Raw genomic sequence first — 22,585 nt, forward strand, 5'->3', positions numbered from 1 at the left:
AATTATTGTCTTATATCTCCTATATCAAACTTATGCTATTAATATACATCTCTAATACTCATATGATCTTTTGCTGTTTTCTTGATATTTGACTAAGAAAACTCGATTTAATCGTGAAATTGTAATTTTAAGTGAGTTTCTTTAATTCGGGATTCGCTGAGGTTTTTTAAAATCTAAATTTGCAGTGGCTGAATATCTTTTGTATCATTACTGAAGTAAGTTTCTAATTCGTAATTATTGGTGTATTTTAATTCCTTCTGTCTCTATTTAATTTTGTTATCTTCTTCATTTTGCTATTTGTTGTTTCTGTTAGATCGCTTTTATGTATAAGTTATCATAACGGCAGCAATGGTATCTGACACAATATATTAGGGTTTTGTGTTCATTTTTATAACCTCAATGGTTTGACTTATGTTTCCTTTGGGTACTAATTTTTGTAATCAAGGTAGATTGTTAAACATCCTGTGTTATAAGTGTTTAGACTCTGTGTTATAAGTGTTTATTCATTTTTGTTCTAATGTTTTATAAATTTTGAAAGATGCTCTTTGGCTAAAGGTTAATTTTTGAGGTCCAATGGAAATAGCTCGTGTTGATTTAGTATCTATTATAATGCTACGATCTATTTTCACGATTTTCTAGAAACACAAATTATGAAAATTTTTTCTTTTTTTTATTGATACTCCTATTCCTATGAACATCTTAAGTTCTGATTTAGGTGTAAAAAAATCAATGGAAAAATCTTTCATAAAATATTAAGTCTCCATCCATCCCTGGTTGAGACCCATTATTTAACATTTTTAAAAACCGCCTTAAATAACAAATTTAGCTTCAAAAATTGTATAACCTAAAAGTTTTCATTTTTTCGTTGTTAACTGCCTCTGTATTTTTATCGGGTTTATGAAGTTCCAAGGGTTTTAGCTTACAAAGCTGTTGTTAAGAACTATAACTTACAAGAGAGCATGCTTCCAGTGCCTATTAAAATTTGTGTTTCCAGGCCGTTGTTTTCATTTTCGTCTCCGAAGGGATGTTGATGTATTTTAATTTACATTTGTGATTCTTTATCGTGTAAAGGATGCTAAGGCTGATTTGTCGTCCATTTTTGTCATTTTTAAATCACATTTTTGGTTTTTTGTCACTGAGTTTTACCCTGGGATTTATATCACGATTATTGTCTCTAGAAGTGCTCTTGTTCCTTTTTAGGGTTTTAGCTGGAGATTATAATTTATGTTCTGGTTACTAACAAGTGTATTTTGGTTTTGATTTCTATAAATGTCGTGTGATTTTGAATTTCTACTGCTATCTGAAAAGGATTTAATGCAATCTCTGCTTGATGATAACTGTTAGCAATAGGATTACTTAGTTATTTGACAATTTTGATCATTTCTGTCGATGGAATGGTCACTGAAAGATGTCTCCGGATACAAATTTTCGGGATAGTGATGTATCAGTTTTTTAGACCTCCTACAGATTAATTTGATAGGGGTTGTTGTAGTTTTCTTTATCTCTAATATTATTTCTGTATCTAGATCTCCTGATGTAATTGCCAGACAAATTTTCACGATTTTGAGCTAGAATCTGATTTTGTTCTTCAAGTTTCCGATATTGAAAACAAACGCTTTTTGTTTGACCTTATCTCCTACACAAATCTCCTACGCAAAATTGGGTATGGTTTTGTTTGTTTCTTGGATCATTTGGGTTATTGGCTGCGTTTATTTGGGGATATTTCATGACTCTTGTTAATTTTTTATCAGATCCTTTGTTCAAATAATTTGCAATCAATTTTCAACACTACTTGAAACTGTTCCAGTAAAATCACTACTAACTGTCGGTAAATCTTTGGCAAAACTTAAATCTTTGGTAAATATATGATTCTTTATTTGTTGCCAACTTGCGTGTGGATTATCAATTGTAAATTTAGATGATTTTTGTTTTAAGCCTGGCGGGTTTGATACTCGCACGAAGAATTCCATTCTCTTGGTGCTCTTTGTTCATCATTAAAAGTCGGACTTGGGCATCCACAATCTACTGCAGCGCCTGGGCCTTCTGGTCGAGTCCCAAGGCAAAATGCCATTTTTTAAAAACAATATGGAGAAAAAATCTTTCACTTGTTTTTGAGTCTAAGCCTGTGAAAACTTTGAGAGCTAAGTCTGAATATGCGACGTTTGCCATTTAGTTTTAATTTGGTTATTTTTGGCAACCAGTACTTAGAGCTTTCAACTTTTCGTGTTCTGGTTAATTGTGAGGGACAGAATTTTATTGGATTTTTGTGAGATTTATTGAGTTTGATGAATATAACTTTTTTTGGATAAATAAAAAGTGCTAAGGGGACGTGTAAACTCTTTTAGAACGGAAGTTAATGGTGGTGTACTGCTGCGGGAAAGAATAGTTAGTTCATAATCACTTGAAAAAGAGGTTATGAAAAGATGATATACTTTTTTGATGTTGGTGATATATCATAAAATTTTTCTGAATTTAACTCTGATTACGAGTTTTGAGTTTTTAGTATTCACCAGGTAGAAATCTGACATTACACTTTACGGCCTTTTTTCAATGTGATGATCTCAGGATTTTTTACATTATTTTGAATAGGTTTTTTGTTATTATGGTTGTTTACTTCAGCTTTTAGTGTTTTTGATAGTTTGTTTCAAACCGCTTCGAATTATAGTTAGATTGTGTTTATTTTTAAAGGAATCGATGTACAAGGGTTTTTAAAAAAACATTCGGTAGCAAAACAATTAGTAGTTCTTCTGGTTTATAAGTAATATATTTTGGAATGTTTTTTTGTTTGTTTCAGAATTGCATCTATTTCGGGAGTGTGACGTCGAGACAGAAAGAGTAGTTCGTGTTTATCTTCGTTGGAGAATTTTTTTTATTATATGGTTCTTATATGATCCTATGAGTAAATTATCAAAGAAATTTGGTAATCTTACTTTCTACTTTAGATTGCACTTTTAAATTGCAAACATCGATTTTAAAATGTGTTGACATTAACTTTTAATCAATTGTAGGTATTTTTGATTTTTAATGAAAGTCTTTTCTGCTGTAATTAATTTGCTTTTTTGAACAAAACTGATCAAGTTTCAGTTTTTTTTTTCAATTTTCATTAAGGCAATTTTGATTAATTGGATAGGAATTGATTTCGTTTCAGCTAAAATTTGATTGAATTACTTTAACTGTGATTTTTTTTGACAAAAGGAAGGGGTTCAATTTGAAAAAATTTTGATGAAAACTTAACTCATATCATTTTTTATTTTAGAGTTTTTCAAGTTATTTAACTAAAATTGGTTTATTTTGAACAGTTTTTAGATAAAACTTTATTTGAATTTGAATTTGTCTATTTTAGTTGGGTTTTTGTGGATGAATTTTTGAGTAAATTTTAGTTAAATTGGATTTTTAATTGGTTTAAAGGGCCTATTTTGACCAACTATTGATAAATTTTTGGTTTTTTTAAAAACTATCTGTCTTAATTGTGCTTAGTTTGACCAAAAACCAAAATTGAAAGAATTTTGCACTAACTTTCAGTTGAACTAGCTTAAACGGTCACTTTTTTGGCCAATAATGGGCGAAAGTTTGTTAACATTGAAAGTTATATAGCCTAATTGGATAGACTCTGGCCAAAAATGGGCAAACTTTTGCTAAAATGGGAGTTTATTCTGCTTAATTGGGCTTAATTTGACATAAATTGGGCAATATTCAGTTAAATTAGAACAAAATAGGTTAAAACTATATCTTATCTAATTTAAAACAAATAAAAGGTAAGAAATAGAGTCAATTAAAATGTGTGCTATTTCTAACATAGACACAACAACACTGAAGCTCGTTCACTGCGAAGGAGGACACTTGTGTGAAACCAAGGTCATTAAAGACCAGTTAATTAAAAATAGGTAAATGAATAAAAACAATCACAACACTTCTCCTGATTCGGAAAAAAATATGGCACACACAAAATTGGGTGATCCTTTCCTCCCTCTACTTCGCGAGAAAAAAGTCCAAAAATCACAAATAACTAGATAGCACAAACCTAGTTTATAAACTACGGGTACAATGTTTACGAATAAAGAGTTCAGAAATCAAGGAAATTGCACAATATGAGTGATGAGAACAATCAGTAAATTATAATTAATGAAGATTGATTTAACCGGTGGAACATGATAGAATTCAATGTGACAAGGTTTGATTAAACCATATCGACAATAAGGTTGCTATGGTCCGATGGTTAGAAGTAAATCGCTGAAGATGGTTAGAAGTGAATCGCGTAAAATAGACGTTCAAAAATGTTATCGCTGACCGTTTCCTTACTAAGTGTGAAGGGATTGCCCGCTGTCCCCGATGCTTGCTCGCCTATAACATCTATATACAACCTTTCGCCATAGAATTTCGGTGGTACCACGTTTCGCCTGGTTATAGAAGGAGTTAATAAATTTTGTTCAGGAGAAAGCTCTCCCATTTCGTAGACCGGATTTTCTTCTGCGGAATCATTTTCCAATTGCAGTACCACCGGTTGAGCAGGCTGTACATTGGTGGTTTGAATCATCTGTGGCGTGAAGTCAAAAAACCGAACTTCGAAGGGTGTTCCGCCAACTCTTGGAGTTCTAGTGCAGTTGCCCGCGAAGTGTAGTTGCGGGTGTTATGCCTATCAGACAATCGGCCGATGTTCCTTGAAGGTTCTCATCTAAAACTACTTATTCAGATTTATTGAGATTATCCAACATAAGTTATTAAAATCAGGGACAGTTACACTATACTATATGGCTAAATCTGATTTCCTTAAGATCTTCCCCCTAGCAAGTTTCACCGTTGACTGAGACGAATCTATTAATTTCTCTCCCGAAAGTCGATAACAAGGCTCCCCGTTTCATCGATTCAAAACCTTTTGAAATATATGACCTTCCTTTAGGGGGTTTCTGAGTGGCAATCTCTAAGGTTTCGTCGCTGAGAGACTCTTGGTTGGCGAAAGGTTCGGTTCACTGTCGTATCCTTTGTCTTCAGTGCTTCGTTTTTGTTATTCAAAGGAGTGTCCGCGAATCCATCCTCTATTTTGTCATCCGACACGCACTTGTTTGCCCAATTTCTTGACTTGAAGTATTTTCTGTTGTCTAAAAATTTACAACTATTTAGGTTGACCAAACTTTTCATAAGATGTTCGGTGTTCTTTTGAGATGTTTCACAAAAGGAGTGCAAATTAAATTTTGATTGTTTTAGGCTCCATAGGTTCCAGTTGATTTTGGAGACTGAGTCCGTAAATGTAGGTTTTGGTAGCTCCGAAGACACTGTTTGTGTTTTTGATTTGAAGGTGTGGAGAAATTATATATAATGTAATCCGTTTGAACGGTGGTCGGCAACTGTACAATGTATAATTATTATTTTAAGTGATTCCAAAAACTATTTAGGATATGCTCTGGTGAAAAACGAGGCTCGGTCGACCCGAACTGAACTTGGGATTCCATGAAGACGGATATAGTCTGTAACAAAGTCAATTACTGTTTTGGCTGAAGTTTTGGAGTAATTTTTGCCGAAGGAAATTTGGAGAATATATCTATACATAGTAGGATATACTAACAATGGCCCTCTAAGGAATCCAATGGACATGCAAAAACCAAATCAAGTTTCCTAATTTAGAAAAATGAGATCTGGAAGGTGATTTCAATGTTTTTCAGGAATTAGCGGCTTAAGATTTTTACCTGCTTTTATACAGTCAGAGCAGTTTTTTCCGTGTAAGTAAATCTTTCTGTTAATATGTGGCCACCAGACGTATTCTGAAGAAAATTTCTCTCCGAATTCTGCGGGAAGATTTTCATTTAGAAATTTCATGGCGGTTGTTCTCAAGGCATGATTTGTTGAACAAATAAAGTATTCCGTTAGCGGTTTGTGAAACTTTATAAAAATGTTTGAAGTAACTGCCCGATTCAGGGGTTATTATCTACCTATTCTCTTCTAGAGCTCTAACCATGGGGTTTTAAAATCTATTTTTTTTGTGAGCCATGCGATCATTTTGCTATTAAACAGTTGTTCAAATCAAATAATTTTTCTGGTAATTTTGAGTTTCTTGCTGTTTTTTTTAACGATAACTGATCTGAAGACATAACCTCTCCACTAAAATTAACAAAAAAAAACTGAGGATGAAAGGAGTAATTACAATTCCAATATATACATTTACCTAATTTACAATATCAGATTTCATGGGTGATTTCAAAAAAATCGAATGTAAAGATCAGAAATATAAAAAAGAGAAATTTGAAATGGTAATTTCAGCACAATAATTTTGAGAATAATCTCGGAGAATACAAATCGAGGTACAAAATTCAGGAGTACAAATGATCAAAATTGCAAACTAAGTTTAGAATTGATGCGATAGTTTTGTTACATATCATTAGCTCATTGGAAATTTCCGATATTTGTCCGATCAAGTTTGAGTGAGGCTTTGAGTTGTTTAATAACTGAATTCTCGACGGATTTATGATTTAAAAATTTTTAAGAATAGTTGTTACGACGAATTCTTAATCATAGTTTGAAGAAGCAATTGGTTTTCCAATTGGAATTCTAGAAATCAAATCCGTGAAGCCCATAATTTTACCCGCTAGGTGTTTTATCGAGAAACTAAACTGTAAAAGTCTGTCTATCTTGTTTAACGATTAGGATAGGTTTTTTTCCGTGGTTGCAAGATAAAACTGATAAAAGGGCTTCATGTTTGCTTAATATAACAAATTCCGAACCGTATAAACAATTTTTGTAGTTTTCCACTGCCCAAACAACACTTAGAAATTCGAGTTCACTCAATGAGTATTTAGCTTCGTGTGGGTTTAAAAAAAGGCAAGCGAAGGAAACCGACTCCAGTCTTTTAAGTATAGTTAACTGAGCGTTGTGGCGAGACCGTTGTGAGAGGCATCCGAGTTTACTCTTGTTTTCACTTTCACGTCGTTGTGTGTTTTTTTGGTTCTTTATTTTACCGACCCAGTGAAACCACTGCAACCAATTTTACCGACTTTTTCTTATGATCCACTGAAACCAGTACAATTAAACGGGCGTAGAGTACCGCTACGCTTACTTCCGGCAGTTGGTTCTCAAGTTGGTTCTTTGTTCTGCCGACTCTGTTAATTAAATTATTCAATTTCTTGAAACTGGTTTCAGTTTTGTTCCTTTTTAATCCGACGGAATTTATAAAAGGTTTACTTTCAATAATGTTCTTGAAGCGAGGAATTGGTTTTTGTGCAACTTCTATCCCGACGTGTGGTAGATTGTCGTTTCCTAGGATGTTTCTTTCGTGCCCTTCAGTTATGAAGAAAGCTGTATTGTCGCACGTTCATTCGTTGGATCTTATTGGTACGATGATTTTCCCACGATGATCTTATTGGTACGATGATCTTTATCGGGCCATCCGTGAAGCTGCAAAAAAAAAAAATTTCGTAGGTTGATTGATTGTGTTAATTTTAAAATCTGTGGATCGCCTAATATAAGCTCATATAGTATGTTTTTTATGAAAATGCTTACTGGGCTCGTTCAGTCCACCTGTACATATAGTTGTACAAAATTTTCTTCTCCCAATCCAATGTTAATTGATTTCTTCAACTCTTTTCCATCGTTGTCAAATATCGTAGTCAAGTTTAATACCGAATAGTCGTCGTTATTGCTTTGTCTTGTTTCCGACAAGGCATTAACTACTACAAAACACTCTTTATGTAAAGGGTTATTTTCATCATGTTGATCCGACGGATTTATAAATTTGGTATCTACAATTTCGTGATTATTTACATTATTTACATTTTTTTCTAGGTTTACATTTTATCGTAAAATTTCCTTCAAAATTACAAGATGTACAAATTGAGTTCTTCGCTGTAATAATAGCAAGCTGTCACTTTGTAATTTTTCCTCCGTTTTTCAAGCAAGAATTTTCTCTGGCAACTGCTAGAGTTGCTTCTCTCATATTTCAATTACGATGGTTACTCCCAGAATTGTTAATTTTAGAATAAGAGGATTTAAAATAATATGTCAATTTCAATTGATCTGAGACTAATTTCTCATGAAATAAGGCCTCTTTCAAGTCTTCTTGGATGTGAAGAGTTTCAGAAAAAACTTTCCTCAGGATTTCCTAGTTTTTCGAGTTGTTAACAAAAATGTCACGAAACCATTACTCCTCTCCACTGGATATGTCGCATTTCTTCGCCATTTCTGCTAGAGCACCCTGGAAGTGTTCCAAGCTTTCTCTATCTCTCTAGTGTCTATTGATTAGCTTGTGGCGTTCGAATGTTCATTTGGGTTTTCTAATGAAAACTTGCTTTGGGAAGTTTCAAATTTGGGCGAAATTTATCCGTAGGATTTTGGTTTTTGAAAAACTTTAAAGAGAAAATTCTCGTACACTCGCTACCAAGTGCTAGCTATATCCTTGCCGCTTCTTCCATCCGCATTCCATTAAATGTCTTTGTTTTCAACTTGATTCGGGCGTTCTCGGAATCGTTGAATCTGCTTCTGTCATCTGCGCACCTAGCTAAACGTTCCAGTTTTGCCGTCCTCGATTCGTTTTGAAGCTCTTCCTCCAGTTGAAGGATCTCTGGTTCCAGGAATTCAAGTGGGTTTAATAGGTTGTCAAAATCGATAATCTCTTTGGCTATTAATGCCAATTGGAATGAATCCCTCCAGTCTTCCCTGGGGTTGGGGAATCGATAGTGAGCGTTTGCCAGAATGGGGGTACTCACCTCGCGCCAGATTCATTTTCAGATGACTGCGCCACGAAAAAAAGTACCAAAACTCTATCTAATCTAACTTAAAATAAATAGAAGGTAAGAAATATAGTTCATTTAAAGTGTGTGGTATTTCAAGCTAAGACACATTAACACTGACGCTCGCTTACTCCGAAAGAGGTCAATTGCCTTAAGTCAACGTCATATAAGAACAGTTGATTAAAAGTTTTCTGGTAAAATGGAATTTTTTTCTAGCTTAGTCGGACTTAACTTGACATAATTTGGGCAAAAAAATTCGTTGAAAGTGAAGTTTATTTACCTTTATCGGACTGGTACTGGCCAAAATTGGATGAAAATTTTTTGTCAAATTGGCAGTTTATCTAGCTTAATTGGATTTATTATGACTAAAATTGGGTATTTTTTGTTAAAATTAAAGTTCATCTAGCGTAAACTCTGAAAATATATTATTAAATGACTACCGATTGTCCTATCTGCTTTGAGACTATAGAAAAAAGCTGACAAAGTTTTTCATGATTAGGACCACAACAAGCCTTTTCACAAATTTCATCCAATAAACAACTAAAGCTTCCCAAAAACAATTATCAGAGGATTCTTTAGATTTATTCCAAAAATGACACCCTCCTTTGTCGGCGAAATCATTAAAACTGCATGGTCTCCGTTTTTTTATATACTTCATATCAATTTCTAGGTTTATCCGAAACCTGATAAATAAATCCCCCAACATACATGCCCAACTGCTTATGAAGCCAATTTGGCTTCCGAAAAAAAACATAAGAAGACTTACCAACCTCCCCAACTTGTTTGCACAGACTGTGACGAATTAATAAGGGAAACTTTCGCCCGAAACGGAAAAACTCTCTGTCCTTTTTGCTGTATACCAGTCTACACGTTGTCTTTTTCTTAATAGTCACAGTGCGATATATTCTAAGAAATAACAAAATTAAGACAAGGTGATTCCCGAACTAATTATATCACAAGTTTTCGACACTTAACGGACAATCATCCAAATCCCGAAATTTGCAGTGAATGCTTACAATCATCATCAAATAAATGTCTCATCTTCAAAAAAAAATAATGTATATCTCAGACCCTTGGAAATAAGTTTTTCCACAGCAGACTTAAAAATTTTATTAACTTTTTCACACACTTTTGTACCCTAACACTCAATTTTTATGACTTGGTTATGTGCCACAATGGTTTTTTATTTTAAAACCCCTCAAGTAGAAATGACACGAAGCCAACAGAAGAAAACTCTGTAAGCTATGGCTAATCAAGCACAAAAACTGATCATTCTTTTTCATCGTGGTGAGACTGTGTAATTCAGAGACAGAACCACATAAACTGATACAAAATATACAAAAAGGTTTGAAAAGATTTATTTAACAACCGGTTTTTTCTAGTACTTTTTACATATTAAAGAGGATCTCATGGTTAAATCCAGATGGAGACAAAACTAAGATTGGGGGTTACTTAATGCCCAAATTTTTACTTTTTAAAAACAAAAACTTGTTACTTTGCATTTATAAAACCTTCTTGTATAAATATTGCATATTGCAGCCTAAACGTTGACAAGAAAAACAACCTCAACAAAGTGATAAATAACAAAAAAAAAAGAAATTGAGCACGACCCAGTATCAAACTGGAATTGGTTCAACAGAGACCCGACACCAGAACCGGTTAAAAGATCCAGACTTTTACATAAAAGGAAAATTGGAAACAGAACGAGGCACAGAAACCAAGCCTCTGGGTGTTTAAAAGATGACCTAGCAAACGAAACAGTGGGTTTTTCCGAAATTGCGGAACAGTTACACGAACAGAAAAAATGTTAGATGAAACTATCTCACGATATCCCCAAAAATGTTTCGTCCCTGAAGTAATCCTTGAAGCCGGAATTCAACAACTGGAAGCTTCAGGAGACTTCAGAAGCAACAAATATTGTCCTGTTTTATACAACCCTGCCTCCGAAAAAACAATTGATAACGAGTTTTTTTTTCAATTAGTGCACAGAAGAATTTCTCTAATCTTAAAGAGAGTATCTTTTGAATAGGGAAAGATATCTTCGCTCGTTCATTCAGCAGCGAGATCATAGCGTTTCCCGAAAAAGGCAATGAACAGAAAAGGCGCCAACTGACGGAGAAGATGAGCACAGTCAGAGTTGCAGAGACAATTGGAGGCAGCAAAAAAATAAAAAGATGTTAAAAGACTATATGTTTTCAATGTTCATAATAACCTTGTACTTTAAACATGTTATTTCATACTGTTATTCATGTCGACCCCATTAAAACCTTTAGTTAAACATTTGAAATCACTTCTGACCTGGAACAATTGGATACTTTTGGTAAGCGCTAAAAGACAATTGGAAAAATTGCGCGCACTAAACATTCAAATCTGGACAACTTCAAATCCTGATAACTTTCCTAAAATGATGACATATGTCAAAAATACAGCGACAATGCAAAAACTTGATTTTCTTTTAAAAATGGGAACGACAAAATAAGCCGGAATTCATCAACTGGAAGCTTCAGGGGATCTCCAAGCAACAAATATTGCCACGTTATATACAACCACCCTGCCCCCGGAAAAATATTCGATAACAAGTTTTTTCTTCAAATAGCGCACAGGAAGTGCAGCGACTGACGGAAAAGAAGAGCGGAAAAAGAAAATTAGAGACAATTAGAGGCAGCAAAAAAAAGATGAAGATGTTAAAAGACTCTATTTTTAAAACAATATTAGAAGCCTTGTCCAACTATAGCTTTAAACGTTTTTAAATTTGTTTTTAAAAGCTCACTTTAAACTTGTGATTTTAACATGTGATTTCATATTTTTATTCATGTTTTAAACATTGTCTTTTTGAGTGATTGCATTCACAACTGTTCATTTTAAAAAATGGGATGAGTTTCAGTATTTTAAATGCTACACTATCATATCAGGCTATTGTTTTAATTGTTCGCACAAAATCCGACTGGTCTTTTGGCTACTGAAACCGTTCTCACCTTAAGATCAGAGAGACATTTTAAATTAATATTTGATTCAGATTTCAACTGGACAACCTAACTTCAACTTTTAAATGCAAAACAAAAAATCTAACTCTTCGAGTTCTGAACGGATTTTTTTTATTCTTTCAGTTTTTTTACATTGGCAAAGGCCAATAGTTTCAGTTGAAATTAACGGATGATCGAGGGAACTTATTATTTATCCACGATGCCAGTCAATTGGATTGTGCCTAATGTTTTAGCTTGGAAAGTAGATAAATCCCCAACTGTTCTGAAGATAAAAATAACAAAAGCAGGTGGAAACATTTTGAATTCCCCTAGTTAAACTAAACCTTGATTTTTTAAGTATTATATTTTGATAGAAAGCAAATTTGTGCCTCCTGATCAGTGACTCTATGTCTGCATTCTTTAGTGACTCTAAAATCTTGCTCCTGAAAAGACGGCGGAAAGATTCTCTTCTTTTTCTCATATTTTTCTTGATCGAAATTTACCGAGTCACTCAATGCTTAAAAAATAAATAAAACTGTTCAATAAATTAAGTAAAACAATCAATATGGACACAAAGAGATATAAACTGAGCTTCAGAAAACTTCTCAACTGACAACGGGCATTGGACATTGCACCTTTTTCTCGTCGAGCTGAGGTCAATATCTTCTTCCCATCTTCTCTCCACTAACTCTCAGCAAAACATTGTAAGACAGAAAATTATTAAAACAATAAATTATAATTCCCCTTCCATTGGTAAAAGTTAACACTAAATGAACTGTTGTGCTTAACCTTCAAACAATTCTGTTTAATATTCATCTTTTGATTTATCTGTTTATATAAACATCAATTTAACACTAGGACCAGATCAGCTATGATCAATGACATACCCTAGCCGAGACTTATAACTGAAGTTACTTATTGCAACGAAAGGATCTATTAATCGACTCCATTGTTACTTTTATTAAAATTTTTAGAAGGAATTCTGACCTGGAACAATTGGATACTTCTATTAAGCGCTAATAGACAATTGGAAAAGTTGCGCGCAATAAACATTCAAATCTGGACAACTTCAAATCCTGATATTTTTTGTACAAATGATCACATACGTCTAAAAAAACAGCGACAACGCAAAAAATTTTTCTCGAAAGTGGGAACAACAAAACAGCAGGAAAATTTAGACATCCAACTCAGTCGATTATTCAACCAAAAATTTGGTCTGTGAAAAAAACACTATGTTGCTGATAAAAAGTTTAACAAATAGCTGACAAACCACTGAGGCATGGCCATTTTACTGCAGAGCTTTTCTCGTGCTCTCATAGTTTAAGCATTGCTGAAACTTCCAATTTCAAATTGATTGAATTGTTTTTGACCGATTTGCTAATACTTGAAGTAGAAATCAAAATAAAACTGCTCGTATCAGGGCGAGCTCCTTAGTGTTCCAACTGCTTTCAAGGTCTATGAAGCAGTGGTTTTTATTACAAAATGATGAAGTTTGTAATCGAAAGACAACTTTTCCAAATTTTTCGTTAAATCTTGCCCCCACACGCAATGTTAAGTAATAAGTGATAGTTTTTGCTCCTAGTAGCCTGGCAATTGTTACAAATAGCCCGCTTCAATTAATTTGGAACAAAATCTCAGAGCGATTAAATCTCCGCTTACGCATTAAAAGCGCAAAATATGTCGCGCATTAACCCATTATCCCATTGGTCATCTTTAAGCCATCTTTACTTTACAGAAAACAATCACAGGTAAAGTAACTTTTTAAATTTGAGCTAAATACAACAACACCTTTTGGCTGATATAAACAAATTTTGTCAAAATTTTTTGGTTAAAAAATCAAAGAATTTCTTGAAGAAAAAAGCGCCAGCACAAATATTTCGTCATCTTCTTCGAAATTCGGAAGAATAAAAAGCCGTTATTCTCTGAAAAACAAAGTCAAGACAGAATCGAGGTATATAGAAACTGGATTTTTATGTATTTTCAATCGAGACGCTTAACCTGACGAAAACCTAGTGACGAAAATCTGAAAAAAAAATATTCCAAGCGAAGATGTCGCAAAAATGGAGTGGTCTTTTCCTGAACCGAAGTGCTAAGTTAATAATTTATAGAAGAGTATTTACATCAAAAATGATTTTAATTTTTTCTTGTTGTTAGATGTCGCTTTCAAAGGTTATTTTCTATATCAGTGGTATAGTGGAAGACACTTTGGCTTTGAGCCTTGTAACAATGGTTTGACTACCGAGTTCTCAGCGAAACCAAGCACGGTTCACCTATTTATTTGTACCCAGTAAGTTTTCTCAAACAGATCTGAAATAATTTTTTTCAGATCTAAATTTCAGATCTAAAAAGGGTTGTGAAATGTTTAAATAACGCTTGGATACTCTAAGGATTGGTAATTGCAGATCTAATTTCAGATCTGAAGTTTTGTTTTTTCTTGGCTATTTCAGTATCTGAAAAGAAATATATTTCAGATCTAATTTCAGATCTGAAATTTAGTTTTTTTTATTAATTCAGATTTGAAAGTTGAATGAACTTCACACAATTTCTTTCTTTTTTATTTTTTTTTGTTTTTGATAGCTTCTGCTAGTTACTAGCAAGCACTCAGCAAAGTCTCAAATTGGATATTTTCGAAAATATGTTTCCCCAAGCGAAAATATGTTTCCCCAAGAAGCGCACTAAAGTAAAAAAGTTGACAAGTTTTCTAACAATTTTGAAAAATTCTTAAGCCAGTTGAAGAATGGATTTAATTAAAAAAACCTGTTTAAGAAATTATTCGGATTTTTTTACCGCTAGTTAATCGTAATTAATAATAATTGTGTATCGCAGGAACATCAAAAAATAGAAACTCAATTTTTTGCTCGAAATGCGTATATTACAATTTAACAAAGGGTATCTCAGATCTGAGTTTTTATTTTTCAAGGTTATTTCAGAGCCAAATTGTTTATTTCAAATCCAAATTTAGGATCTGAATTTTGTTAATTTCTTATCAAGATCTGAAATAAAGATTTTCAGATCTGAGAATAACTCATGTGAGAAATAAAGAATTTCCTGGTCACCTTTTCTCTAGTAAAGTTACAGGCAAATTGAAGTGCACTCGTTAATTTTCGCCTAGGGGAAAATTTAATTGGTTTTAATGTAATCTGAAATTCAAAGATTGCTTGTTGTTCCAATTTTCAAAGGAAGTGATGAATATATATGCCTGGAATGAGTTTTTCATTGAGACCACACCATCTTACAAACTGACCCTATGGTCGCTCTGAAACAAGTTTCACAAATTTGCTAGTTTGGTACTTTAATTGATACCGGAAGTTCAATACGAATAAACCATGGGTGGCGAAGCATACCGCACAAGAGAAAAAACGTTCAAATTGAGTTGAGTCAAGCTGATTGGTCTTATTAATTTTGTGCAGTTCATGTATTCACCACTTTATATTTGATGTTATCCAAAATTTATTGTTTTTCAGTTTTTTCTTAGCAAAATTTATTCCATGCTGATAAGGGTCATTCGAAACATTCAGAGCTTTGTCCTAATATGCGAGCAGTCTTATTCTTGCTAAACAAATGAAGAACTAAATTCCAGCTTTGAATTTCCAAACACAGTCAGCAGACAGTTGGGAAAGAGTCAATGAACGCAAAAGAAAACGGAAAGGAAAAAGCTGACTTTGGCTTCAGTATAAAAAATTCGCGTTTTTTTGTAATAATGACACTATTAAATCATTTCTGTAAAACTAAATCAATCTTAAATTTCAAAAAAAAACTGAAAAAAAAATTATCACGACCTTTTTAAGAAACTGAATCAAATTGAACGACTCTTCAGAAGGGTTTTCTCAACCCTACGTAAAATTTGACAAAAAAAAATTGGGACCTAGTTCTTTTAGCAGACCGGTGTTTTAGCAGACCATTTTTTAACAGAGTCTAAACCATTAACAAGTCCAAAAGCTAGCTTTAAATGAGACATTGGTAAGAAGCGACCACTGATCATTGTATTAACTAAAGAATTTCAGGCCAAGACTAAGCATTGTTTCACATCTACCAATCAATTATTGGCCAAATGAATCACATTGGTCTGCTTAAAGACCCAATGTCTCTCTTTTTATACTGAAAGAGTGATCTGTTTTAATACCAATCGCCTGAAATTGTAACAAAAACCGCAGACAAAACTAACAGCCATGAGCGAAATTTCAAAACTTACTAGCAAACTTAAGTTTTGTAGAACCAAATTTAAGTCGCCATGTAGCATACGAAGTTTGTTGGGCTTTTTCCTGTTCGTACCATTTGAAAAATGAGGTGAAACTTTGTATTCGGGTGTGTTTATTTTTTTTTCTACTTTTTTCTTTCTTTTTGTGTTCCACGCAAAGTCAGCTACCACAAATAATCATCGGAAAGAGTTAAGAAATATATAATACTGAAGCTCTTTCAGTCGTTATTGGAACGATTTTTATAATTTTTGAAAAGTATTTCCCGGTGTTGAAATCAACCGATTTGAATTTTTTTTCTTCTAATTTCGAGCGAGTAAAGGGAGCGAGCAAGCTTATTTATGCTTAACTTAGGCATTAACAAAAGCTTTACAATGCTTAATTTTAATTTCAATCGGGTAAAATTAGTTTTTGGAGATTCCTAATGCCATTTTAAGAATAAAAAACTTCAAAACTTCAAAAAATTTCTGCAAAAAAAATTTGAAAAAAAAATTGATTTTTTTTAATTTTTTTTTGTTTTTCGAGCCAATTTTTTTTGTTTTCAAAAACTTTTGTCCTGTTTGCCTATTTAACTATGACTGTCGAGTATGCCAAAGTTGTATTTTTGAGTCAGATACGTTTATCACGCCACGCAAAAAAACTATACTCATTTGGAAAAAAAATTCGGAGATTTTAAAGACTATGGTCGGAATATTCTGTGCTACTTACACAGACACCGGCGGCTATCCTTGTTAGATCACCTTATAGCTCATTGTGCTTTTTCTGTTCGTCGGTTTTACAAAAACTGAAATCAAATTCCAAAGAGAATTGAAAAACTCAGTTAATTGCACTGATGCGAGCAGTTTTGTTTCATTTGCATCGCAAAAAATGTGATTACCTACACATAAAAGTTTTTCAGTAACCGATTATCCTTGTGAATTATCGCGGAGTGTTCCCATTTTTCTGGTTCTGATTATAGTAGAAAAACTAACCTTATTTTCTTCAGCTATTGGTCCTTCTAACACTGTACTCGCTATGAGTCCAACACTGAATAGTGACAGTCGTTTGGTCCCCTTCAACAGAATTAGAAATTTCGAATCATAGCTGTTATCATCGTCGCCAAAGTACACCACTGCACTTCGAAATGGATTTTTATCGTTGCGGTTTGTCTTTTCGGACTCGGCTTTGGCGTATAATTTTTCTACAAATCGTATTCCCGTGTTTCTTTGTGTTCTGCCTTTTAACTGTTTGTATTTTTGCTCTGTCCAGGCATGTATGTAGAAAAGATTGCTGAAACATTTTGAAAATTTTAAAATCGAGGAAGTAAAATCAAGTTTAAACAGCTTCAGTGCATTACAACCTTGCTTAATTGCACTGAATTATACCTAGCAGAAATATACCTAGCGCTGGTGTTTTAATTGTACCTAGCAGAAATTCCGAAACTTCTGCCAGGTCTAGTTAACTTTATGAAAAGCCAAAGCGGGTTATAATAAAATGATGCCATTTAAACTTGATTCTAATTTCTCCTCCAGAAAAATTTATGAGTGTGAGTTGGCGACATATCATTATCTACACTAATGCATCGTCAATATCAAAAATCCTTCAACGGTAATAATTTCAGAGGAGTATTTTTTTTTGGCATACAACTGACTTAAAGGAAATTTGGGCTTTCAGAAGAGTTTCCTAAATCAAGTGTTTTTTTTTCAAAATTGGTTAAATTTAAATTGTGTGGCATAACTTTAAGTTCAATACCAGAAAAAACGTGACCTATTAGTTAGTTACAACGATTCATCTATGAGGAAATGGACCAACATACGAGCTGTTCAGTTCTTTATGGAGAACCGCTATTGCGCCCCTGTTTAAAAACTATACATACAATTTTTTGGAGACACTCGAAAGAAAGGCAATGTTAATATAATCCATCAAAATGTAACTCGTCTTATATTGGCTATACTTCTCTAATATTGGCTATGCTTTTGAAGTCCCTTACCCACTGGAGTAGTCTTGCAGGTATCTTAGCACCAAGGGGTTGGTCTGGTTCGCATCCTCAACCACAATCCAGTCACAGTTGGGTACTAGCTGTAGAGTCTGTTTAGTCCGCAGTAGATCTGGAATCTGACTGGATCTGTTGTAAGTTGGCGTGATCATTATCAGTCGATTATCTGTCTGCTTAGCTCGGCTGAAAAAAGGTCATTTATGGAAGTAACTGGGTTCAGGGGAGGATTTAGGCTGGATGAGGCAGCCTATTCCTTTAGTAGTTAGGTTCACTCAGAGCCTAGTGATTCCCACCCTTGGTACTAAATAACAGCTTCCATTTTCTCCTTCTACAACTTTTTCAAACAATTTTGCAAACTACGCTCCCCGAGAAGAATCCACCAATGACGAGTTTGTGCGTTAAAAAAGTTTGCGGTTATTGTTCGGACCATTTGAAAAATGTGAAGGAATTTTTTGGAAGAACTTTCTGGAGTAATTTTGTAATCAGGAGGAAATTTGTATTGGAGGAACTTTTTATTTTTATATTGTGTTTTAGCTTTTTTCTTTTTTTTCTTTTTGTTTTCCACGCAAAATCAGGTACCACAAAAAATCATTGAAATGGGTCAAACTTGATTCATGTTGAACACCTTTCAGTCATGATTTGAACAACATTGAAAAAATTTTCTCAGTGTCAATGACAAAATGGTTTGGAATTTTTGAATTTTCTTTGGGTTTTGGTCTCTTTACGTGTTAATGAGGTTTGTCAAAACATAATTTGCAGGCTTACAATAGCTTATTTAAGGTTAATTTAAGCCGTGAAAACTTCTTTTTACTCGAGTAACGTTAGTGTTTGAAAATTTTAAGCACCATTTTGGGAATCCAAAAATTCAACACCGTTTTAGGAATCAAAAATACTCCAGCAAAAAAAAACCTAAAATATTTATCAACTTTTTTCTACGTTTTTGGTTTCGTATTTTTAGTAATTTTTCAACACAAACTGTTTTCTAATAGCTCTTTTTGACTATGACTATCGAATATAGCTACATTATATTTTTTCGTTCAGATCTTACTAAGACACCACACAGAATAAACGACACTGAGCTTAGAAAAAAGTCATTTTTCTAAGATTATGGTCAGAACACTATGTGCAATTTGCACAATAACCGGCGATTGTTGTTCTACCCAAAAAATATTAACGGAAAATTGTTTGCATGCATAATGTTACGTTACTGAGTTGCAGAAAGGAACTTGGTTCATTTCTCAAAAACTTTTTTTTCAGAAAACCCGTTCAGCAATGAAATTTTACGTCCAAAAAATGAAATCAAAAACCTTTTGTTAAAGCAAAAAACACTTATAACTCAGGAATTTTTGCAATTTCAGCTCAAACGATTTATTAAAAATTCGATAGGGCGACAATTTGCAACTTGCGGCATTTGGTAATCAGCGACAAATCGTAACGAGGGACAGTTCTTAACAACGCTACGCCTCGTTGCGCTTAAATCCGACACGAAAGGAATACTGCGGGTGAATAAGTGTGTCCCCGGTAAACATACTGTTACGACGTGTTGCTTGTTACGAGTCGTCACCTGTTCTGAATTTTCGCGTCACAAAAAGTTCTACCTGAGATTTTTCAAAGTGGTTCAATTTCCTTTCTTGAATGTTTAAAAAAATCCAAGAAGATGAATGGTTTTTATTTTAAGCTAAGTCTAAGAATTGATTTGTCAACAAAATGGAAGTTTCAATTGGATTTGTGATATGAATCTTTGAAATATTTAATTTGATAACTTGACTTTACCAAAAATATATTTTGTAAGGCCCACCAATTAAACATTGCTCGATTGAGAAAGTCAATGAAAAGAGTTCTTGGTTTCTTAAACTGTTAAAAGATGCAAAAAAAAAATTGGAATCTTTGACTTTTGTTCCGATTTTTGCAACGAAAGAGACGGAATATTTGTGCTCGAGGTTGTTATTTTTCCTTCAGACAAAATTTGATTTTTCAACTAGCCATTTTTGACGGGATTTTTTAATATCATGCAAGAAGTATTGTTGTACTGAGCTTAAATTTGAAATTTTTTTACCATTGATCTTTAAAGTTATGGGGGTTTAGAAATGGCCATTTTGGCCATTTTGGAACAATTAACGCGCAAGAAAGTTCGCGCTATTAACGCGTAAGCGGAGATTTGAACCCTCATAGAAAACTTTCCAAATTGGTTGAAACAGGCTATTTGTCATAATTTTTGCGTTACTTGGAGCAAAACTTACTACTTTGTACTTTAAAAGGCATTTGGGGTTATGATTTTAAACTTTAAAATTAGCGTTTGTAGTGATGATTTTAATAAACGGGCTATCTTGCTACTTTTCAATTTTGTTTCCTAATTTTCCCCACAACACGCTATTTTAAGAGAAAGTGATATATTTTGCGTGTGGTACGTATTAAAAAACTAGCAAAATGCTTGCTTCAGTCAAATCTGGAAAAATGAATTTGCCACAAACAATTTTTTAGCATATATCAGATCAAGTGTCAATCATCTCAAAATGAATTATTCCATCAAAACAATCCCAAAATCATTCTTCTTTTACTATAAAACAAATTAACACAGATGAAATGTTTAGGACAGCTTGAGGACAAATATTCTTTCACTTTTATCGCATTTTGGAACCAGAATCAAATTAAACAAGACTATTTGTATAAAGGCAAAACCCTGAACGACCCACTGCCTTCTAAAGTATATGGAGCAGTAATAAAATGAAAAAAGTAAATATAAAAAAAATTATATGAACAAGTTTTTTGTCAAATTTGAGACTTTTTGTGAGAATCATCACCCCACGTGCCATATAAAGTACAGCGTGATAAAATTTCGCTCCTAATAACAAATCAATTATGACAAAAAAAGCTTCCTTAAATCAATTTGGAACGGTTTCTGAGCCGGATTTAATCGCAGTTTACGCGTTAATCGCGCGAAATGTATCACGCTTTAATTGTCCCAAAATGGCCAAACTGGTGATCTTTAAACCTCCATATTTTTATGAAAAATTATCACAGGTTAGTTTTATTCCATATTTAAGCTCAAAACAACAAGATCTGTCAAATATTATAAGAGAAATTATCAAAAAATTGCTAATTTAAAAGTCGAAATTTGTCTGAAGCAAAAAAAGCCCACCCCGAGCACGAATATTCCGTTGATTTGCTTACGAAAGTCAGAGCAATTATTACAAGATTGATTGTAGATCAGGACAAAACAAGGAAGGCTATGATGTCCCTTTGAAAATGAGGAAAAGACTTTCATCTTAATATGAAGAAAATTTGAAGAACATTTTTGTTCCAATTGTCCCTCACACGTTAGAAAGAAACCAAAAGTCTCGGATCTTATTGGTGTGACTCTTTTTGAGTCTTGCATCATATAGGTGTGACTTAATTCCTGGCCTCAATTGATCTTTACTTATTCCATTTGACAGCTTTTGCGTGGAATAAAAGCGCAACATATACCGAAGCAGTTTTAACCATTTTCAAAACCGCATAATTTAACAAGGAATAATCACAAGGAGTTTTGTTCCGACTTTCTTATCGAAAGTAACGGAATGATTTTGCTCGGGTGGGTTTTTTTTCTTCAGACAAAATTCGATTTTTTAACTAGCGTTTTTTGACAGAATTTTTTATATCATTCGAAAAGTTATGTTGTTTCGAATGATATGAAAAATCATTTTCATATAGTTATGAGGGTTAAAGAATGCCATTTTGGCCCGTTTGGGACAATTAACGCGGGTTATATTTCGCGCTATTAACGCGTCGGTGGAGATGTGATCCGTCTTAGAAATTGTTCCAAATTGGTTGAAGGAAGCTTATATGCCATAATTTATTTGTTAATAGGTGCAAAATCTACAACTTTGTACCTAATATTACGTGTGGGTGGATGATTCTCACAAAAAGTCTCAAATTTGAGAAAAAAAGTTCATTTAAAATTGATTCATGTTGACTAATTTTGATTAAACTCTTTCAGATAATTCATGAAAATTGGTTAAAAATCAAACCATCACACTCATAACTACTAAATAATGAAAAACCACCCCAGTCAAGAACAATTGGTCAATTTCTTATGATTCTGGTTCTACAATTTGTTTAAATTCCTTGATGCATTGAAATTTTTACAACAGTTTTTCAAGCGAACAAGACTGCACGCATGAAGGCAAAACACTGAAACATCTGACTGTCCCTTAAAGTCTATGGAATCAGTTATTACTAAAATATATTTTAAAAATCAAGACTTATACTCAAAAAAGTGTCTAGAACGGGTTAGTTAGTCCGAATAGATTAATTTAAGTCAAATTCTGATGACATACAAGCCGGATTCAAAATCTTAGAACGGGTACAGAAATAACGTATAGGGCGCGTTAATTGTGCCCACATAGGCAAACTCTTCAAGCTTCCATAAACATTAAAAAAAGGGATCTTGGATGAAAAAAAAATAGACCAAGCACACGTATTCATTTCTTTCTTCGAAAATTGGACAAACGGTTTCCTTGTGAAAAATAAATTAATTACTGCTGATTATAAAGCCCATTAGTCCGGGTTGACCTGCACACAAAGATAATGTTAATCATACAATTTCACAAATGGAGCAATGGACAAAACGCTAGTAATACCATTTCATACTATTTTCAAAAATACCAAAATTCAACGAAAAATTTATTACCTAGTTAAGAGGATTTTTGAAGCAGATACCCTAAATGTAATGGTTTTGAAATTAAATTCACAAAATTT

The 22,585-nt window shown here is 33.4% G+C and overlaps 1 protein-coding gene across 13 annotated transcripts in view; it reads right to left on the reverse strand.

The window, feature by feature from the left end:
* The window catches only part of LOC134840078 (galactosylgalactosylxylosylprotein 3-beta-glucuronosyltransferase P-like), a 97,232-nt gene that overhangs the window by 21,494 nt on the left and 53,153 nt on the right, over window positions 1-22,585 (reverse strand). For all 13 annotated transcript variants that reach the window (XM_063855749.1, XM_063855752.1, XM_063855754.1 and 10 more), the window contains 2 exons: window positions 17,843-18,031; window positions 16,845-17,142 (listed from right to left, as the gene is read on the reverse strand). In XM_063855749.1, coding sequence (XP_063711819.1) covers window positions 16,845-17,142; window positions 17,843-18,031 — 487 coding nt within the window. The remainder of the gene's footprint in view (window positions 1-16,844; window positions 17,143-17,842; window positions 18,032-22,585) is intronic.

The sequence above is a fragment of the Symsagittifera roscoffensis genome, chromosome 2 (assembly GCF_963678635.1).
Source record: "Symsagittifera roscoffensis chromosome 2, txSymRosc1.1, whole genome shotgun sequence".
Taxonomy (NCBI): Eukaryota; Metazoa; Xenacoelomorpha; order Acoela; family Convolutidae; genus Symsagittifera; species Symsagittifera roscoffensis.